This window comes from Natator depressus, chromosome 12, assembly GCF_965152275.1.
Source record: "Natator depressus isolate rNatDep1 chromosome 12, rNatDep2.hap1, whole genome shotgun sequence".
Lineage (NCBI taxonomy): Eukaryota > Metazoa > Chordata > Testudines > Cheloniidae > Natator > Natator depressus.
The window spans coordinates 18824518-18847634 of NC_134245.1; the positions used below are offsets into that span (position 1 = coordinate 18824518).

The 23117-nt window shown below is 42.1% G+C and overlaps 1 protein-coding gene across 4 annotated transcripts in view; it reads right to left on the reverse strand.

Moving 5' to 3' along the window:
- Positions 1 to 4470: 4470 nt before the first annotated feature.
- The window catches only part of PHKB (phosphorylase kinase regulatory subunit beta), a 226731-nt gene continuing 208084 nt past the window's right edge, over positions 4471 to 23117 (reverse strand). For all 4 annotated transcript variants that reach the window (XM_074968662.1, XM_074968660.1, XM_074968661.1 and 1 more), the window contains 5 exons: positions 21170 to 21304; positions 17023 to 17152; positions 16475 to 16582; positions 14984 to 15124; positions 4471 to 5563 (listed from right to left, as the gene is read on the reverse strand). In XM_074968662.1, coding sequence (XP_074824763.1) covers positions 5426 to 5563; positions 14984 to 15124; positions 16475 to 16582; positions 17023 to 17152; positions 21170 to 21304 — 652 coding nt within the window. In that variant the 3' untranslated portion in view covers positions 4471 to 5425. The remainder of the gene's footprint in view (positions 5564 to 14983; positions 15125 to 16474; positions 16583 to 17022; positions 17153 to 21169; positions 21305 to 23117) is intronic.

Genomic DNA, 23117 nt, shown 5'->3' on the forward strand with positions numbered 1-23117 from the left:
TAAACTGCACATTGGAAACGGGTAAGTGATTTCTGACATTAGGCCTCCATACAAGTTGGTGTCACTATCGATGCCCCTGTTCAGCAGTGTCCTGGTGGCTCAGAAATAACCTTTAAAGTCAGAAACTGGCTTTCAGTGGGATTCACAGTTTGCACAGAACAGAAAAAATATTCTTCTTTGAGTGATGGTCCCAATTTGTATTCCACATGTGGGTGTGCATGCGTACCATGCACTTGAGTTTGGAAAGGTTTCCAAGCGGTGTCCATTGACCTGCATGTGCGTAGTGCATCTCCTCGTGCTCTTGACCGAGGGTATAAGGGGCAATGCAGGTCGACACCACTCCAGTTGCTTCTTACCACTCCATGGGCTGATTCAGAAAGCCAGTTCCTTCTTCGCCTTAGCTAGCTAAGGGAGTTGCTCTTCGCGTTTCCAGATAGTTTGTAGTCTATTGTAGTTTATAGAGTTACTTAACTTAGCTTGAATAGCATAGAGTAGTGTAGTATATAACTTCCCTGCTCAGGGGACTCAACCCCCTCACCACCTGGGGACTATGCCCAGGATCCTGGGCTTCAAGATCTGTCTCCTGTCCTTTTCCTGTCTCCATCAGTGATGAGCATCAATGGTGTCTCTATTGTCTGGGTGAGGCTCACATCTTGGGCAATGTGCGCTATCTAAGTCCTTCTTGCCCAGAACCAGAGAGGCCTGTGAGCTTTGCCTCCCCAAGTACCTGATGGAAGAGGCAATGAGGCCCCAAGTGCACTTGGATCCTGCCCAGGAGGATCCCCCTGTGCAGCAGCTGCTGCTGATTGTGAGTGTCCCTCCGAGCACCCCACAAGGTGTGGATCCACCACCACAAAGGACAAACCCCATCATGAGAGCTAGACACACTCTCACGGGTACTAGAGAGGGTCCCCACAGCAAACTGCTCATAAGCGCAGTGTTCCCTCCCTGAGCTGTGCCTGGTCGGGTGAGATGTTGCATGCAGATCTTGCAGGACCAGTGACGAAGGCCTCCTGGCTGGAGGGTAAGGCCAAAAACAAATGAGATCCATTGGTACGGCCGGTGATCCTAGTACGGAGACAGTCAGACCGCCCAGGTGCGAGCATGACCCTGACTTCTCCAATGGTGCCGTCTCACCGCCAGACAGACGGGCCAACTCCAACTACTTCACTGAGCCCCTCCAGAGTGACTATGGGTACTCCCCGGACTGCTGGATGCACAGAGACCTTCCTTACAACAGAGGAGGTGATTCTGCCATACCCACAGTCTCCACTTCTCTCAGGCCTAACCCTGTTCCATGGAGTTCCCATACCAGAGGATGAACCCCTAGTGCTGTTGCAGGAAATGCCCCACTCTTCTACGCCACACTGCAGACCTCTGGGTACCCGCAGTACGGTTCTTCTGACAGAACTGCCATCTGACTGAGGAATCCTTGGACACAGCATCGCCAGCATCACCACTGCCACGTAGGAGCCTGGACACATGGCCCAGGCACCCTTACCTTCCTGCCTAGGATCCACTCAGGACAGAGGCCCACCTAGACAGGTGGACCTCTCATTCTGGGACCCATAGCAGAGATGTCCGGAGCTGTCATAAGGGTCACTGTGCTTCCCCCACGCACCATCCTGCACCATCGATATACAAAGAGGAAGACATCAAGTTGGTACCTCCAGCACTGACAGTCCCAACCGGAGTTTCGTCTTTGCCAGTGAGGCAATCATCCCTCTCCCGCTCCTTCCCCCAGATGATCACTGGCAGTGTCAGGAACTGCTGTAGAAGGTGGCTGCAGATCTGCAGATTTCCTTGGAAGAAGTCCAGAACCCACATTATCATCTCCAAGGCACTGTCCAGTCACAAGGACTTTCTAGGGTGGCTCTCCTGATAAACAAGGCCATCCTGGAACTAACCTGAACAGTGTGGCTTATGCCAGCCACGTGTTCCCCCCACTCCAAAGGGAGTCCGAGAAATGCTACTCCATGCTGGCTAAAGGGGCTGATTTTTTTTTTTATTCACGCACCAGGCCCCCAACTCACTGGTTGTCCAGGTGGCCATGGAATGGGCTTAGCAACAACTGCAGATGTCCACGTCACCTGACAAGTCCTCCAAGTGACTGGAACTTCTGGGCAGGAAAGCCTTCTCTTCAGCGGGCCAACAGATCTGTATCGTGAACTATCAGGCTCTACTAGCCAAGTATGATTTTAACACATACAACAGGCTAGCAGAGTTCAATGATGAGCTTCCTACAGATGACCATGCCCAGTTTCAGGCCTACATAGATGAAGAGTGCTTAGTGGTAAAGGTGGCCCTCTAGGCTGCAGTAGATGCAGCTGACATTGCTTCCTGCTCGCAAGCCACTGGCCTTGTGATGTGCAGCGACTCATGGCTGCAACCCTCTGGTTGCCCCAGGGAGGTCCAAAATACCATCAAAACCTCCATTTCAATGAGGCCAACCTCTTCTGTGAGAAGATGGATGAGTCCCTGCACTTTCTGAAAGACTCATGGTCCACCCTGCGATCCCTGGGAATCCCAGCTCCGAGGCGCAAACCCGAGGTAGTCCTTTTGACCACGGCCTCACACAACCTACCTATCCTACTACCATCATCCATCAAAGATCAATGAAGTGCCAGAGGTCCCAGAGACCCCAATCCCCTCCCACTACAACTTCCTTGACCCTCTCCCAGCTGCAGGGCAAGGATCTCTTTTGATATGCAGTTTGAGGCCCGCGACCCACCTCCAATGCCAACTACCTCACCTGCCCATCATCTTCAGCTGCTGAAATGCCTGATTTGCCCACCCTTGCAGCAAGATCACCCTGGAGAGTTGGGTACTGGAGATCATCCACCATGGATACTTCAGAGTTTCTCTCCTTTCCGCCTCATTGCCCTCCCACCTGAGCCCCTCCGGAGGATCCCTCCCATCAACTGATTCTTCAACAGGAAGCCAAAACCCTGCTCCTCTAGGGTGCAATAGAGGGCCTCCCTCCTCAATACCAAGGAAAAGGCCTCTACTCACCATAAGTTCTCATCCTGAAGAAGGGTGATGGGTGGAGACCCATCTTAGTTCTTCATCTGCTAACTACATTATCAGGAAGTTAAAGTTCTGGATGATAACACTGGCATCAGTTATTCCCTCCAACGGGAGCTTGGTTCGCAGCTCTTGACATGAAAGACACATACTTCCATGTAGACATCCACCCATCTCATAGGAAATTCCTCCGCTTCACGGTGGGACACCAACATTACTAGTTCCATGTCCTCCCATTCAGCAGCGTGATGACACAAGCATTCACAAAGGTATTTATGGTGGTAGCAGCCCACATGAAACAACAAGGACACACAGTCATCGCATACCTGGATGACTGCCTCTTGGTGACACAATCGCAGTAAGAAGTTGTCTCCGCAATCCAGTCTCTTTAAAACCTCCTACTCAATGTGCTGAGAGTTCACTGTGATATTCAGCTGACAGTATTTCATCATTTTTAAACATATTAGAAACAATTTGGTTTTTGAAAAAATTCTGATAGTTGAATGGAACATTGTAGGACTCTGATAGCACCACAAAGTGGTGAAATAAAAATGACTTATTATGAGGGCCAGGTTATAAAACAAACTGCTGTTCGTTCAGTGATTTGTAACAGCTGGTGCATATAGAATAAACTTGGCTTCACTGAATCAGTCATTGTGAGATTGTAAACTTTAAATCAGATTTAAGTCTTGCAATGTTCTGATAAATGTGTTAATATTTTTACTTCTCTTGCAGGTGTTTAAAAATATTTTGAAACTAAAAGGCCAATGGCACCTGTTTTTAACTCTTACTATTAGGCTGAAAACAAGAAGTTTTCAAATTTGTTTTTAATTCTGTAGACCACTTAGAGAGGGATCCTTTCTCTACTCAACAATCAATCGCCTCACCATGTGGTTCCAGAATTATTTAATTGCGATCACCAGGAAAAGGTCTGTAGATTACTGTAGGTCCATGACCATCATCAGAGAACACCTGTCCTAAATTCATTTCTGCGTAGGTACTTAAACTGCGCTGATCTTCATTTAATCATTTTCATATTCTGTTCACCATATATCTGTGGCTCAATTTCACTATTATGTATTTAATATAGATTTAAAGGAAATAAACTTATTGTAAACATACTTGTAGTGGATCACCATTTATTAGATTTCCAATGCTAGACACAAGTCTCAATCGGTTGAACGTATTTTATTCTGTCACAACAGCTGTTTTGATGATATATGCTCAAAAGGGCCTCATCCAATATCCATAAAAGCCAATGGGAGTCCTTCCCACGAGATCTGGATCAGACTCTAAGGGCATTGTTACTGATAGAAAAAGCAAGCTTTTATAAAGGAATGTGGAAACTACCTTCTTCAAAATAATTCAAGCAGGGTTAGTTCGAATCTGTAGATTCTGTAATAATGTTCAAGCACAGGAGACAAATAAACCGTCAATACAGGAAAGAACTTGTCAAACGCTTATATTTAATGAAAGTCTCTCTTTAGTCATCTTCCCAACATTAATTTCAATTAAATACATTTTTAAAAATTTCCATTCCATATTAACTAATGTTTCCACTGTTAATTTATAAATCTCATACAAACTTTTGAACATGTGGTTAGCTGCAATGACATTTATTTAAAATATAAAAAGCAATTCTACATATTTTGTATTCATTTTCTGGCAGTCTTCAATCTGTGTAATCAGGTTATAACTAAGCCATTAAAACCCTAAACAATTCTCATACGTTTTACAAATTAAATTGAATTGTAAAGAAAGTATTTTGTGCAGAATATTGTTTTTATTTTACCTCCACTTTGACTAAGGTGACCAAATACAAAACCACTCTAGCTTTTATGTTAAGTGTCAATCTGTTTTGGGTGCTAACCATTAGTTCAAATGTATTCTGTTTTTTAAAAATTCTGGCTGTATTTTACTCAGCATTTACAGTAAACATTTTGTAATGAATTACAGTACAAATGGAAGAAAGAGGTAATAAATCTTGCATAAACTGTTAGTTCAAAATTACACAAATAACTAAGCGTATCATTTGTTTTTAAACAGTTGCAAAACCAAAAATACAGGCCCAGCCAACTTTATTTAAATATCATTGGGCTCATTTAATATGAACTGTATGTCATGCTTCATGCATAATTTTCAGTCAGCACACTATTTTGACATTTAGGTGAAGATTGCTGATTGCTGTTGAGATTTTTTTCTTGATTAAATACATTTATTTTTATTGCCAAATAATCAGCTGTGGTATTTACTACCCTAAGCAATTCTGTTTATCACAGTGAAGGATGGTACAGATTTATATTGCTGCCCATGACTGCTCTTCAAAATAGGAATTAAACATCACATGCAAAACAACACTAAAACCTAAATAAGCAATGGTTCCTATATTTCTTTCTGAACTTTAGCTAATGGTACAAGGATCATCGCTGCTTGACTTCACTTCCCCTTCCAACAATAAATTCATCACAGCTTTAGTCAAGTAGCTGCATGTTCCTCTTTTTCCCATTGGGGGAGTGTTGTAAAATGAAGTCATGTCATCCTATAAAAACAAAAACAAAAAAGTGTATTTTTCTAACAAAGTCTTGATTGATAAGAATCAAGTTTAACCATTGGTAAAGAGTAAGTTAATTGAAACCATTTTATAGGTGAAAAGTGAAATTCTCATGATTGATTTTGTCAGTCTTTTTGTATGACACACTCATTGTTCAATTAGTTGTCAAACAGGAATTTTAAACGCTAAGATTTTTCTGAAGGTACAATATGTACATGTTCAATTGCTTAAAGACTTTCTTGGAAATCTTAGCGTGTGCCTATTCGGGCATAGTTTTGTGAAAGAACATATTATATAATCTGGTCACATAATTTCCTCTTTATTTCCTAATGACAGGTCAGTTTCTTCACATTTTTTGCAAAATATATTAGTTAGGTAAGCTCTCTTCAAACATTATGGTGGGGCTGGTTTCAACTCCATGACTAAGATTGTGTTTAAAAATGCAGCTAAAGTATGGGACTTATTCCATTAACCTTAGAAGAAAAAACAAATATTTTCTTCCTAGACTCGCATCACATAAGAGTCCAGGTATTTTAAAAGCTCAATTAGGGATGATATGAAAAATTTGACTTACTTATACTTAGGCCATGTTTACATTACAGAGACTATTGCAGCATAGCTACAGCACAGTAGCTACGCCTGCGTCATCCCTTAGTGTAGACCAGGGATCGGCAACCTTTGGCACATGGCCCGTCAGGGAAATCCGCTGGCAGTCCGGGACTGTTTGTTTATCTGCAGGTTCAGCCGACTGCAGCTCCCACTGGCTCGGTTCGCCATTCCAGGCCAATGGGGACTGCGGGAAGCGGCGACCAGCACATCCCTTGGCCCACGCTGCTTCCTGCAGCCCCCTTTGGACTGGAACGGCAAACTGCGGCCAGTGGGAGCTGCAATCAGCCAAATTTGTGGATGCTGCAGGTAAACAAACCATCCCAGACCGCCACCGGATTTCCTTGATGGGCCGCATGCCAAAGATTGCCAATCCCTGGTGTAGACACAGCCTTCAGTGACAGAAAGGGTCTTTCCATCACTCTAGGAACACTAGCATCCGGAGTGATGGCAGCTAGGTCGACAGAAGCCTTCTTCTGTTGACCTGGCTACGTCACTGGAGGTTAGGTCAGCATAACTATGGCACTCAAGGGTATGGATTTTTACCCTGACCTTTCTTGCTACATCAACCTCAATTTTAAATGTAAGCCAGGCCTTATTTGTGAGGCTATTGTCTAATATTATACATGAAAGAAGAAGTAATTTTTAAAGGTCTTGATTTAGTAAGGTAGTTAGGAATATTATAATTACCTTGCTGAATCAAGGCCAGAGTTTGTGAAAAAACCTGAACTAAGGATTTCCTGTATTCTTAGTGTATGTTTTGGGAATGAATGTGAGGCACCTTAACTCTATGTGAAGCTTTCTGTGCTGGAATAATTATTAATAGGGAAGTATTAATAGGAAAGTACTAAGTAGAGCTGGTCAGGAATTTTTTGATAGAAGGATTTCTCATTGGGAAATGTCGCTTCATCTACACTGGAACTTTTTTGCTGAAACATATTTCTGGTCTGAGAGAGACACCCTCCCCAGCCTAGCTAACAGCCTAGTGGCTAGGGCACTCACTCAGACTGTGGGAGGTGCACAGACTTGAACCTGGGTCTCCCACATCCTGGGTGAATGCCCTAGCTTCTGTGCTATTAGCTAGGCTGGAGCGGGTGTCTTATGTTTTTTTCATGAAGGTTTCCAAAAGATCTTAGGTTGGTCCTGCTGTGGAACATGAACATATTTGAAATGTTGAGAATTTTCATGGGTGGATAAACAGTTTCCCATCCGGGTCTACTAAGTAGTGCGTTCTGGCTTCAAACCACTGATTTATTTTATGTTAACAACAATTCTTACTCCTAAAACTAAGGAGCTAATTTAATACATTTTCTAAATCTAGGAGCTCTCTTCGTAAACAATCATATAAAGTTCCATTAATTAGTATTTAAGGAAAATGCGTTACTTACTAATAACTATTGTTCTTTGAGAGTTGCCTGCATGCATTCACAAGTTAGGGATTTGGCATCTCTAGTCTTGAGCTGTGGAACTATACAACAAAGCATTTTCCGCTGTGGGGCACTGTAGTGTTCTCCTGCTAAGATGACATCATTGGCTTAATATATATAAGGAGGAACCCACTCCTCATCTTGACCACCTCAGTTCCTTCTCCCTAGCCTACATATTCTTAAGGCAGAGGGAAAGGTGGCAGGCAGCATGAATGCAGAGGTAGCTCTTGAAGAACAACTGTTATTAGTAAGTAACCTTCATTACTTCCTTAAGGGTCTCTGTGCATTCCTCTGTATGGGAGATTAGCACAGTGCCCCCACTCTCACCACAGACAGTGAAGGGCAAGGAGTTCTAGGGAAAAAACTGTAGCACCACTTTACCAAACAAAGCACTGGATCACTATGCCACATCGAATTAGTAGTGCTTAGTGAATATATGAACAGAACTCCTTATTCTTTCTTTGCAAATCCCTACACTTGGGATCTGTCTCAGAAACGCTACATAGGCAGCTACATAACGTATCTTTAAACCCAGAGGTACCAGTTCTTTGGCCAATGTATAACAATGCTCAGTACACTTTTTAATTCAATGAGAGACTCTGTTTTCTCAGTGGCAACACATAATCTGTTAGATTTTCTGAAGGGCTTTGTAAGTGTGAAAGAAGATCAATTTTTATGAACTTACTGAGATGCCAGTTACATTTTAAAGATGATGTCCCTAGCCTCTGCTTGCCAGAAGCTGGGAATGGGCAATGGGATGGATCACTTGATGATTACCTGTTCTGTTCATTCCCTCTGGGGCACCTGGCATTGGCCACAGTCAGAAGACAGGATACTGGGCTAGATGGACCTTTGGTCTGACCCAATATGGCCATTCTTATGTTGAAATCTAACCAACTTGGTTTGCCAATTGGATAACTGTTAACAGCCAATATAGAATGGTATCTAATAAGATAACCCCTTTTTACTGAGTCAGGGGAGTATTAGTTTTTTTATAGTTTTAAACACTGGATTCTTTTCTGGTCAACTTTTAAATGGAAGAGTATTTCTCAAATCAGAACATTTGCTTATTCTTAACCAAATAACAACAACTTATTAATTCACCCAGAACCACATCAGTATATAGTCAACAGTTCACCACTCAAGTATAGACACAATCAGTGTTCTAGGTCTGTACTACACATCCGGTCGTCTTGCAAGCAGTTACCACATACTAGAATTGAGGCTCAGTAGTTTCATCAAGGAACAGTGCAAATCACCAAGATTTCTTATTACATTTACTTACTATCATAAATTCTCAATTCCTACATTTATCACACTTCCAAGGATGCACTTTTAAGAGTGTGATCACTACTCTTTGAGTTGATTGAACCAAAAGGGACACATTTAGATAGTAAAAGCATTTACTTAAAGTTATGATTTTCAGTCATATGCCAGTTTGCTTGGACTTACAAAGGAGTTAAAATCTAAAATATGGTTACTTGAGGTCTCACCAGAGAGTGCAGACTACAATTATCTATGTTAAAGGATAAAAGGGGAAATACAATCTTTGAAATGAAATCTAACCGCTTGTTGTTATCCTTCTTAACTCTGAGATGGGAGAAGAGTCCTTTCCACACAGCTAGTCCAAGTGTCAGTTGCACTCAAGACTCTGCAGCTACTTGATGGGTTCAGTCAACTTTCTTGAGCACTTGGTGACTTCAGCTTTATATACCTTAGTTTTAGGGCTTGATGGAGGGGGCCGTCCTCTGATTTCTATTGGATATGTGCCCAGTAAATGCTCAGATTTCAGCTCTTTCAGTTTCTCTATTGCTTCCATCAGTATCCAGTAAACAACAAGTGGTTAGATTTCATTTCAAAGACTGTATTCACATATAGAAGAATATTGATCTGACTCACAAGGCAATCAGATGTGCAGCTTTTAATCTGCAGTGAGATTACTCATGGTATATTTGGTTTACAATGGAAACAATATACAGTTTTACATGTAGTTTGGATTTCTTGGGGTAACAGGCAGTTTGCCTAATTTGACCTTCATTCTTACAGTCAGTCATTTCTATTTGTCTTAACTTGCTGCTTCCCCACCCACCTCTTGATCCACTCACAATGTGCAACAGGTCACTTTGTATAAGAAAGCAGGGTGTGACTCTTGCTTGATAACTTAGGGTATGTCTATACAGCAACTAGACACCCACGACTGGCCCATGCCAGCTGACTCAGGCTTGTGGGGCTCTGACTGCGAGGCTGTTTTATTGCTGTGTAGTCTTCTGGGCTTGGGCTCCAGTCTGAGTCAGAACGTCTACACTGTAATTTTATAGCCCTGTGAGCTCAAGTCGGCTGACCCACAGTCTGAGGCAAGCAGTGGCAACAACTAATTAACTATACTATAAGGAACTAACCAAGAACTAACTACAAGAAGATAGGCTAATTAACTCATGTGCACGAGAGGTAGTTCAGTTTAGCTCTCTGCAGTGGTGGTGAAGGAATTGAGATGGTCAGAGGTACTCTTTCCTTATGTAGATGGATCCAATCATGTCATTCTAGCATGAGCACGCTACTGCTCTTCTCCATTAGATAGAACTTTGGTATACAATTCTGTAGTTCACCACTAGAGGCATCAAATTCTGTAAGTGGGAATGTACAGAGGCCATTGCAGAAGAAAGACTTCTATATCATTTTGGAATATCTTCTTTAAAACTATTTAGGGACCGGTGGTTAATTAGAAACCAGTGCTGTTTCCTAAACTATTGATAAAGAAACAGCTCAGTAGGTTATGGCGACCTCCTCTAGAATCAATAATCAATGGGTAAACACTTTAGATGCAAAACTGAGTTTGTGTTACAACCAAAATGTTCTTGTTGAGGTCAGTTAAAGTTTCTGGGTACTCAGCACTTCTGAATATCTGGGCACTTATTTAGGTGCCTCAGTATGGATTTAGGATCCTAACTTCAGGCTGTTTTTAAATATCATATCCTGCCTCTATTTAGATAACACCACCGCTTACCTTCTTGCTCCCCTACCAAAGAGGAAACATTTCATTTTAAGACACCAACTTTTTCTAAGAATATTCAGGTTATTCCAGCTTTACCGAAACAATCATTCTAACATTCAGTGAGCTAGGACACACTTTATTTCAAGCAACTTTGTGGGCTGGTTGTCTAGCCCTCAAGAAAAGGTCTTGTTCTCTGTAGTTACTTGGACATGGCCATGGCCATGTAGTGAATGCTTCTATTTTATCGGGATCAGTACTCACACCCTCTTGGGACACGATGTGACCCACATACTTCACTGAGGTTCTGCAGAACTGGCATTTGTCAATTGAAAGCTTCAACCATAATCCTCCAACCTATCAAGCACTTTAGGAAGTCTTTCTTCATTCTCCTCCAAGGTTCTTCCAAACACAATCAGGTCATCCAAATAAACTAACGCTTGCAGTAAATTCATGTCTCCCACAACTTTCTTCATAAGACACTGAAATGTGGCAGGTGCTCCAGAAATCCTTGTGGCATGCGTTCAAACTGATAAAACCCTAATGGGCAGATGAAGGCTATCTTCTCCTTAACTTCTTCTCCCAGAGGGATCTGGTAGTATCCAATCTGAAGATCCAACACAGAGAACCACTGGCTTCCCAGCAAATGGTCTAAGGCATCTTGGACTCGAGGCATAGTGTACTGGTCAACCACAGTACGGCTGTTTAAGGTACGATAGTCAATACACATCCGGATTTTCTCATTCTTTTTATGAACCACCACAATGGGTGAGGCGTATGGTCTGCGGGACTCTGTAATGATGCCATTCACAGCAAGCTCCTGAAGATGATGTCGCACATCTTCCATCTCGGAGACAGCAATCCTCCTAGATCTCTCCCTGAGTCATGTAGTCTGATGTTGTGCTGTACTCCTTTTGCACATCCCACATGCCAATCTTGCAGTGAGAACACCTTGGATCTTTCACAAAGTTTCTTCCTGAGGCAATCCTTCCACTCCTCGGACAATGGTGAATCTCCAAAGTCAAACTTTGCTGGGTCTATTGTTGGAACTTGAGTTTCACACTGGGGTTTTACAACTAATTCAGGCTCTAAGAGGTCTGCTATGTGTTGTCCTTGCTTCACAAGAACATCACAACTTGTTTCATTAGCAATCAGTATAATTACCTTTTCGTGGGCTTTCGCAGGTAGGGTCATGACTCCACTGGGGACCAGAACTCCTTCAGAGAACTCTCTTTCAACCAGCTGCTCTACCATTGCTATTGCCCTTTTACTGCCTTTCAGCCAAGTACTCATGACAAGCACCTCTTGCTCCGTCCTTGCAGATACTACTCAGGGGGTCATGCCTGTGTACTTCAGTGCCCCAATCGGTAACTCAGATGTCTCCTTTTTAGCACTCTCAATTTTCCTATAGGTTTCAGCACAAAGCCTATGGATCATCAGGGTATTCAGGTACTGGTCCCCAGCCCATTGTCTGCAGTAATCCGCAAGTACCTTGAACCAAGTTGGTCCCTATCAGCACAGACACATCAGAGGTCCCTTTAGGGTCAGGGCATATTAAGGCAGCTGTGTCTATCTCTTCTCTTACCCCAGCAACCTCCTCTGGGAATTCCAGGTGCACTGTGACATACCCTGGGAAGGGGTATTCATCCAGGCTGAGGCCACACAGACCAAGGCCAGTCAGTGGCTGTATAGGCAGATGCCTACGCATCTGGTGGTAGAATGACTGAAATATAATAGTCACTTGAGATCCAGTGTCAAGCACCGGTTTACACTCCGCCCCTTCCATCCTCACTGTGACCTCTGCTCGAGACCTTATCAGTCCTGTGGGGATCCCAGCTGGACAGTCTTTTCTGGGGGAATCTTCAAACCCTGCAGGCCTGGATGGTCCCTGTCCCCAGACCCTCTGGCAGGTACTGGATCTCTCCCAACTGATCCTCAGCTTTCCATACACTAAGGAGGGATTTTCTTCAGTATGGCACTTGGCAGCACTGTGCCCATCCTGACCACATCGGTAGCAGAAGAACTGTCCTTTCCCGCTTCACCTGGGTGGGACGGTGGCTCTAAATGCTGACTTCTCAATCGCCACAGTTTGAGGCTCCTTATTCCTGGAAGTCTTAGCTCGGTCAATGGTGCTTTGCAGCTCAGCTATCCATTCTGTCAGGACCTGCATTTGTTGGGCAAGTTCCTCTCTGGTGCTCACCATCAGTACACTGGGCGTTTGCAGTGGTGTTGTGCTGGCTGGCTCCAATGTTTGGGCTTCCTAAAACTTGCTGGCAGCCTGCCTTTCTTCCTCCTCTCTGATCTTTTATCAGCTGGGAGTAACTTGGGGGATGTTCCTGTCATTCTCTTAGCTGGAGATGAAGTAGAATCGGGTTCTGATACCGAGTTCCTCTTACAATTTGAGCCAGTCTGGTCTGATCCATCTGCTCAGCAGTCACTGCTCCCCTCATGACAGCTCTCTGAAGCAGTCTCTTCAGCCTCTGGATATAGGCTGAAGCCTTTTTGCCCCTTTGCTGTCGGGAATTAAGGAACTTACAGTAGCTGTCTTCAGGGCCCTATACGCTCCCAAAGGTGTGTTCAAGGGCCTCTACGCAGTCCTTCACACTGACCCCAGGGTCAATGAGCTTCAGGGTGCGAACCACATCTAATGCTGGGCCACCAAGGCTCTCTATTAGACATCTTTGCTTTTCTGCATGTGGTATGGCCCACTCTTGCAGCATTTCAGTAGTATGCTCTAACCAGGATTCAAACTCCTCTTCCGCAGCAAATAACCTTAACTTATGACAAGAGTTTGAAGTAGCATGGGACAGCACAACCTTTTCCAATGTTTGCCCAAGTGCTTTTGCCCCATCATCAGCCAAGGCTGTGGTCCCTGAGCTAGAGGCTGCTGAGCCGGAGCCCAATAAACCTGACATATTAGCCATTATACAAACAGTAGTTTCCTCAACATATAAAACACAATTGTTTCCCAATGTAGTGGGTCATTCAACAGGTGCTTGTGAGGGGTACTGACCCAGGAATCCCGGATGAGACCCCCAAAATGTAACCCTTCTGGCCATCAGAGTTGGCAGCAACAAGGGCTGGGTTCAGTATCTAGGGGTTCCATTTCAATAACACAATGCAAAACCAGCTCAAGCCCCCACCCAGTGACCTGGGACAATTCCATACCACCCCCTGGGTGCCTCTAAGAGGCAATACTTCCCCTCTCACAAGCACAGAGTCTGAGTGTAGCAAAAGCCTTTTAATAAAGGAGGGAAACAATGCGACATTACGTTGGGAAAACACCACGAACAGGATTCATAACACAAACCATGAGCAAAAGACCCACCCCCAAGTAAGTTTGGCAGTGTCCTTTTCCCCTCAGGGTCTTAAGTCCAGCAACCCAACAGTCACCCTTCCCACTGTTTCTGTCCTTGGTCAGTGCAGTCCCTAGAGTTCAGAAGTTCATCTGCAGAGTTTACCTCCCAGCCTGGGTGGAAGTGGGGGGAGGTATGGAGGCACCTTACATGCTCCGCTGCTCGGGTCAACAGCCAATTGACATACCCCTCCGTGGGGTTCTACTGCAGTCTTCACCACCAGCTGCGCCTCTCTGCTAGCCGTCCTGCTAGCCGCTCACCAATATGTCTTCAGGCTCCCCGCCTACTTAACAGCTCTCAGTGATTTCTTAGTAACTTCAGCTCTTTAGTGATTTCAGGTGTTAGTAGGAGAGCCTCAGTGCTGGTGCACTCAGAACCACTAGTCCAAAGTAGGTCTAATGCTTAGACCTAAGTATCAGTAATTTCAGCTCCGCAGCATGTAACAAGACTCCTAATGGAGTCAAAATTAGCTCTGTTATTACACAGTGGAGAGAGGAAGAGTCAAAGTGGTGTTGAGGACCCTCAGAAGGGGCCCACACTCCGAGGTACAAATACCTGTCCCCATCCTCTCTCAGTTCACTAGGCTTTGGAACCCATGTCCCTTGCCTAGCGAGTGCTACTTAGTTGAGGGCGAGTCCCTGCATCATAAAATGCCAAGTACAGTTCAACTGTCCTTGATTCACATAACCAGGATAACAACACTTCTGCCCCAATCACAAAGAGACTGGGGATCCCACAGCATCCAAAGTGACCATTTGGGTGAGCACTCCCATCATGCTGGGGTTGGGGGGCTGTGCCCAGGCAAATGAGATCAACCCCTGAAGTCCTTTTCCACAGCTCACCACCAGATGTCAGGGTAGAGCTCATTCTGACTCTGCTTACACTTAATAGAATTAAATTTCATGGATTCCATTTGGGACTTCTGTATGTCTGTTTTATTTTCAGCCTCACACATTTACAATTTGTTACCAAATTTTGTCTTTGATTGAGAAGAACTCTAAATTTTACATGAAGTGAATATTTTACTCACTTGCTTTTCAACTCCCTTTAGCCTGGTCTCATCTTTCTGGAAATAATGAAATGCTTCTTTCACCAGTTTGTCCAAATCCACTTTATCCTGAAACTCTAACTCAGGGTTTCTCTCCAAAATAAGAGATACAACCATTAACAACTAGAATAGAAAAAAAATAAACACCTTTAATTTTAGGCCAGTTTGAAATCAGGTTACATAAAAGATGACGTTGTAAACACAGGCTCATGCTTGAATCAAGCCATAAAGTGATTCGTGAAGAAACATCTTCATTATGGCAGTGTAAACAGATAATTTTTGAATTTCTATATATTGAAAAGGCAGAATTTTACGTAAAATGTACGTTTGAAATTGATGAAGTAGGTAGAACAGTCAAAAGATCATTACAGTAATCTGAGCAAATAACCAACACTAGGGAATAGATAAAGGCTTAGCTGTAGGCAAGGGCAAGCATTTGTATAATGAGACACATTAAACAACTGAAATCTAGATGTTGTATCCATGGAATATGTATAAGCAACAAACAACAAATTTAAGTCAAAGGATCCTGAATTACTTGCAGTTATAACAGCATTTAAAATGGGAATAACTGACTTGCATGACTGTCTTGCAGGCCTTAAGGGTGTGACAAGCAATTGGTGGTGGAGCGCATATTGATCATTTGTGTCCTTGGGGATTCCAGGCCATATCTTTCAGCTGCAGGTTGAGATGTTGTACTCAACATGCCAGTAGCTGTTGGGCATGATCAAAATAGTTTTGAACTCCTGAGTGCCAGGGAATATCCAGGGACAGATTCATAGTTGCAGGCAAGAAATACTAGTGGCTGCACACAGGCCAATTACTCTGGCAGCTATTGAAGGGAGAACTGCCCCCTGGTTTGCTCAGACAGCATGCCCAGGCCTTGGTTCTAGGGGTAAAGGTGCATAACAGGATAGCAGGACTCTATTGCCTCACTTTGTTAGCAGGTGTTGCAACACTGGAGGAAGCTGGTGGTTAAATACTGTTGATTCATTGGGCAAGTGTGGCTCTTTGGACTGCCCAACAGAGATGGGAGGGAGGAGTCGTCATCTGGCAGGTGGAACTGGTGTTTAGAACAGTTGGGCTTTGAAGAAAGGATCCCATGGCTTAAGCTGGGGGCTGCATATAGTGCTATTTTGGAATTAGCTTTTTGTTTAAAAGTCTGCCGCTCCCCTGGCCCAGTATTATTAACTCTATGGCTACTGTTTGCTTTGTTTGGTGCAGTGTGGGGACCCCAACATCCTGAAATGCGTTATCCAAATACATTAATGTGAACCTGCTTAATATAAAACACAAAAATCTGTGGAGACAGTGTCCTAAAAACTGCCATAGTAGTTTGGATCTGCAAGTGCTTATCTGTGATTTTAAACCATTCCTGTTAATTCAATTCTCTGTGGGGTTCAGTTACTCTCTCTCAAAATTGTTACGAACAAGTCACATATATAAAACTTCTCTTAATCATATGATACTGACCTCTACAATAATTTGTCTGTATTCAGGCTGGTCAATATTTTGCAACATGTCTTCAACCAGAAGGGAAAAATTCATCTCATACATAGTCATATCAGATAGTGTTGGTTGCTGAAAAAGAAATAAAACAAATAATAAAATGCTGCATATATTTTAACCATTTGATTTCAATAAAAAGATTCTAATAGAACTGGTTGGATTATTTGTTGTGGATTATTTATCCAACATTAACAATCTGGGTTCTGTTGGATCAAAGGAGAAGCAAATTTCTAGTCAATGATAAAGGCAGTCTGTTAGGAGTCTAGTCTGAGATTTTTTTTTCCCCTTCAGAATATTAAAATATTTTCACTGCAGTTACAAGCAAATAGTAAACTCAAAGCTTCTTATATGTAAAGTCTTCTTCCAGCACCATATGTCCAATATGTTATTTTACACCTGGAATCCTTTGTTAGCTGTAGCAAACATTCCATGAAAAGAGAAGAAAAAGACAATGGCAATGCATTCAATAATTTAAAAAACAATGTGCAAGTCTCTAAATATTTTCTTTTTACCTGTGGTAAATATTTTTCTGCTACCATTACACCATTGGGGGTTCTCTCCAAGATTTGCCACACCCTGTCATAGAAACCATGGGGAGTTCGATTCAGAGAACCATCTATTTGACGTCTGTTAAGCCAACATCTGTGGACAAAACAAAATGACTGAAGGGCTTGAAAAACCAATCTGTTTCAGATTCAAAACAAAGCTTTCTTTGTGGATTAAATAAGCCATTAGGGTAAGCAATAACAGTAAATATCCATCAATGATACACACACACACAGTGCGTGTTGCATTTCCTGTTAAATATTTTAAATGGAAATAAAAATAGACCCTAAAGAGAACAAAAGCAAGATGATTTAGAGTCTGGAATGTTATCTTATTAACTGGTCTAAAAAATTTAACACTTAAATTGATTTAACACAGAACAGGACATAGGCCAAATTAAACTCTGCTGTAACTCCACCAAAGTCAATGAAGTTACCAGGCACTAGGGAAGAATTTGACAGAACACCTATAATACATAAGAAAACATATATATGTTTAGGGAAAGCAAATTTGCCATTTAATTTACCGGGGATATAATTTGTCAGGCACATGTGTATGTCACCAAAATGTATACACATTGCACAAAGAAGAAACCATGATCCATGCTAATACAACTACAGTATAAATTTTCCTTTATTGTCCCCTCTACTGTATGTAATACAATTTACGGTGCTAGTACAGCTTCCATATTAAATCCTGCAATTCCAAATAAGAGTGCAAAAAGTGTACTAAGTTGAAGAGACATTTTTGCACGTTGTAATTTAAAAAAAAATTGAAGTTGGTAAGCTGAAATTTTGTTGGTGCTTTATCCCAAATGTCCAGTGCTTTACAGCATTTGTAATTTTAAAGAAATTAAGAAACCTACATTTATGAAGTTGGTTCTACTGTTAATTTAACAAAAAATCATAAGGGTTTAGTAGACTAGTGTAGTACAGTATTGCCAACCACAAACATTGAAAAATCATGAGTCCGATCCCCCAGAATTATGAGATGAGCTTAATCATGAGATTTTAAAGGATAATAAATTTTGGATTCTGTTTATGTGTCATTCAGTTTTTGAGCCTTTAGTGGATCATATCTTCCAACTTTTCTTTGCAATTATAAAGGACTACAAATTTACGTTTTTTTTAAAAAGAAAGGTGAGATTATTACAAAAAAACACGACTCCCAGGGCTGGGGCTTTAAGAAAGACAAACATTGAAAGACTAGCAACAAAACTGTGAGAACTGGTAATGGTTGTAATGAGTAAATTCAGTTTATAAAATTACAGTCTATGGTAGCAATATTTCATAGTTAGTTTATAATACTTCTATTTAAGTATTTATTTAAAAAAATTCTTTCCTAGCAGAAGTATAGTCTTCAGAGGTCTTCTCTTTGAAGGAGAAAATCTTTTCCCATGCAGCAGGAGTTTGTACAAGCTCTCTGTACTGAACTGAGAAAGCTTTCCTGAGAAACCAAACTAAGTTCTGAGGGTAAGTGCTGTTTTCCTCAGTTATTTTAATATTAAGAAAAAGGAGTGCAGAAGAAAATGAATAGTGGACCAGGTGCCTCATTTCATACTTTATCTCTCAGCTCAAAGATATAGCTGTTTTATTAAAAATTAACAAGTCTTTTTTAGGAGAGCACTACGTCTAACCTGTATGCATGTGCCAGACATTGGCGGCAGAGAAGTCAGAAAACTAAATGTTATGAATTATTTGTATAGGTAACCAATTTGTATAGGTAACCTAAATTTTAATTAGTGCTGTGCTGAATAGTTTTCCATAATTGAACGAGCTGGTCCTGTTACTGTTAGAAAATTTATTACACCCTTAAACTCCCCATTTAAGATACACTCCCACCTTATAACATTTTGAGTGTTTGAACAGAGTAACAGAATAGCCACCAGTTTTGGTTACCTTTACTCTCTGTGAAGAACGAAAGAGATATCTGTATTATTATTACGAATATTATATATACACCTCTGTTTATTTGATTACTGTGATGCCGGTAGCTATCTGGGATCAAAGAGTTTATTTAATTCTGGGTGGTTATACATATCTGCAGGAAGGCAGGCAATGGCTTTAGAGATAATCCTAGTCACGAGAACTTAAGGGAACAAGCCCTGTGAAGTCTCCCTCCAGGCATGCTGGAGCTTCAGGCGGAAGTCGGGCACAAAAGACTTTTTGAACTGTTAAATTAATGTATAAGAAGGGTTGTACTCAGAGATTTGGTATGTGAAAAGGGTCACCAGTACAAAAGTCTGAGAACCCCTGGTGTAGATGATGATGTATACAGTGACTGAAGAAACAACCAGATGCCATTAAGAGTTCCCTGAATCAGCAGAGTCTAGAGGAGGAAAAGGTGCAGCTGGAAGAAAAGAAACTGGAGCTGGCGCAGTGCCAGCATGAGTAGAAACAGCACCACCATGAGCAGGATGTGAGAAAGAAGCTATGAAGATATGAATTGGACCTGAAGCTACTGCACAGTCAGTGCCTATCACTTTGGTAAGTGGGGACAGAGACCGAACACCAGCCTTAGGAGGCAGCATAGATTTTTAAATGGTTACCTTGCTACAGGTATGGGAATGACATAGATGTATTTTTATATGCTTTGGAGGTGAACTGTGAAGTGAATGTATGGTATCTATCTCCTTTACCGACAGGGAAGACTGTCACCCATGGCCCAGAAGGACTATAGAAATTATGAGCCAGGTAAGCAAGCCTTACTGCAAAAATTTAAACTAACACACAGCCTGTAAGAGGAAATTTGTAACCTCGATCTCCCACATCAATTTGTGACCAGCATGGAGATAATGCCCTCAGCTTCTATCCTGCTCATTTGTGATGCACCAACTAAAAATGCTCTCTCTGGCAGCTAATAAAAACCAGTGCTACAGCCTTGAAGGAGATGGTACATGTCAGACAATGTACCTGAGCTTGAGGATGGTGAGGAGACAGGGGATTTAAACAAGGAATAATTACAGCTCAGAAGGAGATCCACAAGCAGTCAATAAACCCTGCTCTGACTGGTGAAAACTCCTTAAGTAACTAGTCTTGGGATGTTGTTTGGTTCCTAGTGTCAGGCTAGGTGAGGAAAATCCTACACATCGAATGTCTATGGTATCAAATATTACTTTATTGTAAAGTTTCACACAAGGATTATGGGGCAATAGGGCAGGATTCTAGACGTAAAAGAAAATCAGAAAAATTGCAGACAGCTAAAAGAACAAACAAATCAATGTGTGTCTTCACTACCTCTGTATATATAATTAAGGCTATGTTTTAGTCACAGATATTTTTAGTAAAAGTCATGGACAGATCATGGGCAGTAAACAAAAATTCACAGTCCATGACCTGTCCATGACTTGTACTATATACCCCTGACTAAATCTTGGAACCAGATTTGTGCTAGGGGGAAGCAGCCCAGGACCTCCCCCCTCTCCCGCTGGTGTTGCAGGGTGGGGGGCAGTGGTGCGCAGCCCTGGACCCCTGCAGGTGCTGGGGGGGTTGGTGGGGCTGGCAGGCTCCCTACCCGGCTCCCCAGAAGTGGCGATATGTCCCTCCCTCAGCTCCTAGCTCTGCGTGCTGCCCTTGCCCCAAGCGCTGGCTCCGCAGCTCCAATTGGCTGGGTACTGTAGCCAATGGGAGATGCGGGGGCGATGCCTTTGGGCAGAGGCAGCGCACAGAGCTAGGAGCTGAGGGAGGGACATGTTGCCACTTCTGGGAAGCCCCCCAAGGTAAGCGCTGCCCAGAGCCCTCACCCCCTCCCACGCCCCAACCTCCTCCCATATGTACCCAAACTTCTGCTGCTGCTCCTGGGGGATGATGGGGTGCGGTGGCCCGAGACTGCCTCAGCAGTAGCTGGTACGGTTGCCCGAGCTGCTCAGGCGGCCCCCGCGCCAGGCACACCAGCCGCTGCAGAAGTCATGGAGGTCCCAGAAAGTCACGGAATCCCTGAATTCCATGACCTCCGTGACTGTCTCACAGCCTTATACATAATGTATGACTGAAACATTATTGATTGCAGGTACCTAGTGATTTAAGATGCATACAAATTATTTCAGAAACACAAAGATTATGCAATCAATCTATTATGAATAGCAGCATGAGATACAAACTCAGATCTCATTACCTCCCTTGCTGCTGTGGCTGAAGAATATCCAGCAGAAGCTGCTTCACTTCACTAGGTGACAGCTGGTATAAATCCATGGGTGGCATATCCCCAGCACGGATTTTTAGTTCATACTTCATAGCATGGATAATCCATCTGAAATATAAGAAGGAAAATATTTATTTATAGGACATTACAAAAACACATACCTTTTGAAATGTATGAAACAGAACTTTTTAATAACAGTTCTCCTCTACCTGGCCAGATAGCTGGAGAAAAAACATCATGTGGTTCCTTTTGAGTTTAACTATATATGTTTATATAGGATTCTGGATTACAGAACATATGCTTTTTACTAGAAGACAAGAAAAGTGCACTTTCCTAAAACAAAACGGTCTGATACAATACCCCTACAGAACCCAGAAAGATCATTTTTATGTAACTTGGGCTGCCAAGAGATGCATCAATAACTAGGTCAACAAGATGCTATTATACCAATTTACTTTGTGATGGAGTTTGTTCAGATTCCCACAGTGTATTTTATGCAAACTGAAAGTAGTACTGAACAAACAGTTTTAGGAGATGGGTTGTAAAATAATATTGTTGTACATGTGCCATTTACATGGAAGATACGCTTGCCCCATGAATTTCCTCTTATATCACTGACCTTTACTGAAAAAACATTACCTGTCCTCTGATATTAAAAAAGTCAGTTAATATTTAAAATTATTTTGCTGTTGTGATTTAATTAAAATAATTATGGAATCAATCATATTTTTCTGTTCAACATTCAGCCTTAGGTCTTAGGGAAGCAGAATTTGCAAACCATTAGAAAGGAGATGGAAAATGGTTTATTTTACATCTTACAGAGACAATTAAGTCCTACAGTCTTTAACTGAATAATGAATATGAAAAGACACTGTATTGCTAGGTCAATTTGGGAAGTAGGATTACTCAGCTACCCTGTTTTCTTACTAAGCACAGTTCCTTCAGCACACAGTGGTATTTGCTGTCACTAGTTAAAATAAATTTGACTAGCTCTGGCCCTCTAGGGCAGGCATCCCGTAACATTACAGTCAATAAAAGTAGTTTTAGGGCTTAGAGTCTCTGTCCAGTTACGATAGTGAAGGAATGAAGAGAGGATGAAATACACAAGTCTATTTCTAGCAAGTATTTCTTAGGGATTCACCTTTCACCACTGTATTCAACTTTCATACATACTTTGTTTAGAATACAACATATCCTCAAATTATTTAATGGTACTCAGTCTATTTATATAAACACATTCACAAGTCTTAAAACTTTGTAATTTCACAGATAAGAGTATCTATCTGTGATATTTCTGTGATGCCAGCAAGACTCCTACACCTGGACATATATTCTACATTGTTTTGCAGTGTAGAGCCTGATTAGGAGTCAAGAAATGGCCCAGAACAGGGAGAATAAATATGAATCAACAGGCAATGTAGGAATAACAGGCTATACAGTCTCTTCTTGGAAGAGAATTCACCGTGGTAAAGGAGAACAAATTGACAAGAGATTAAAAAGTTGTATCTGGAAACCTCCCGAACTAGTCCACTTTATTCAGATATAACCAGATTATAACCTCCTGACTCTCACTGATCAGCAGTTAATCACACTGATTTAAACTATGACTACTCATATCTATTTATTTAAAGGAAAGACAGGATAGCACATGATGTCTGGTACTGAACACACTATTTAAGGTGTGCCTGTTATCCCTAATGATTTTGCATATTATCCTTCTCCATAAAAAACAGGGAAGGCTGGTATCCATAGTCACAAAAAAAGGGAAAATGGAAGAGTTGGTGTTTAAAATGCACTGTATTGTACAGGCATAGCTGAAAAAAGTGACAGTTTCACCATACAGACACTGCTATCAATATTAGCTGCCATTTAAAAGAACCTGTATACAGTGTTGGTCTCAGCATATTAGAGAGACAAGATG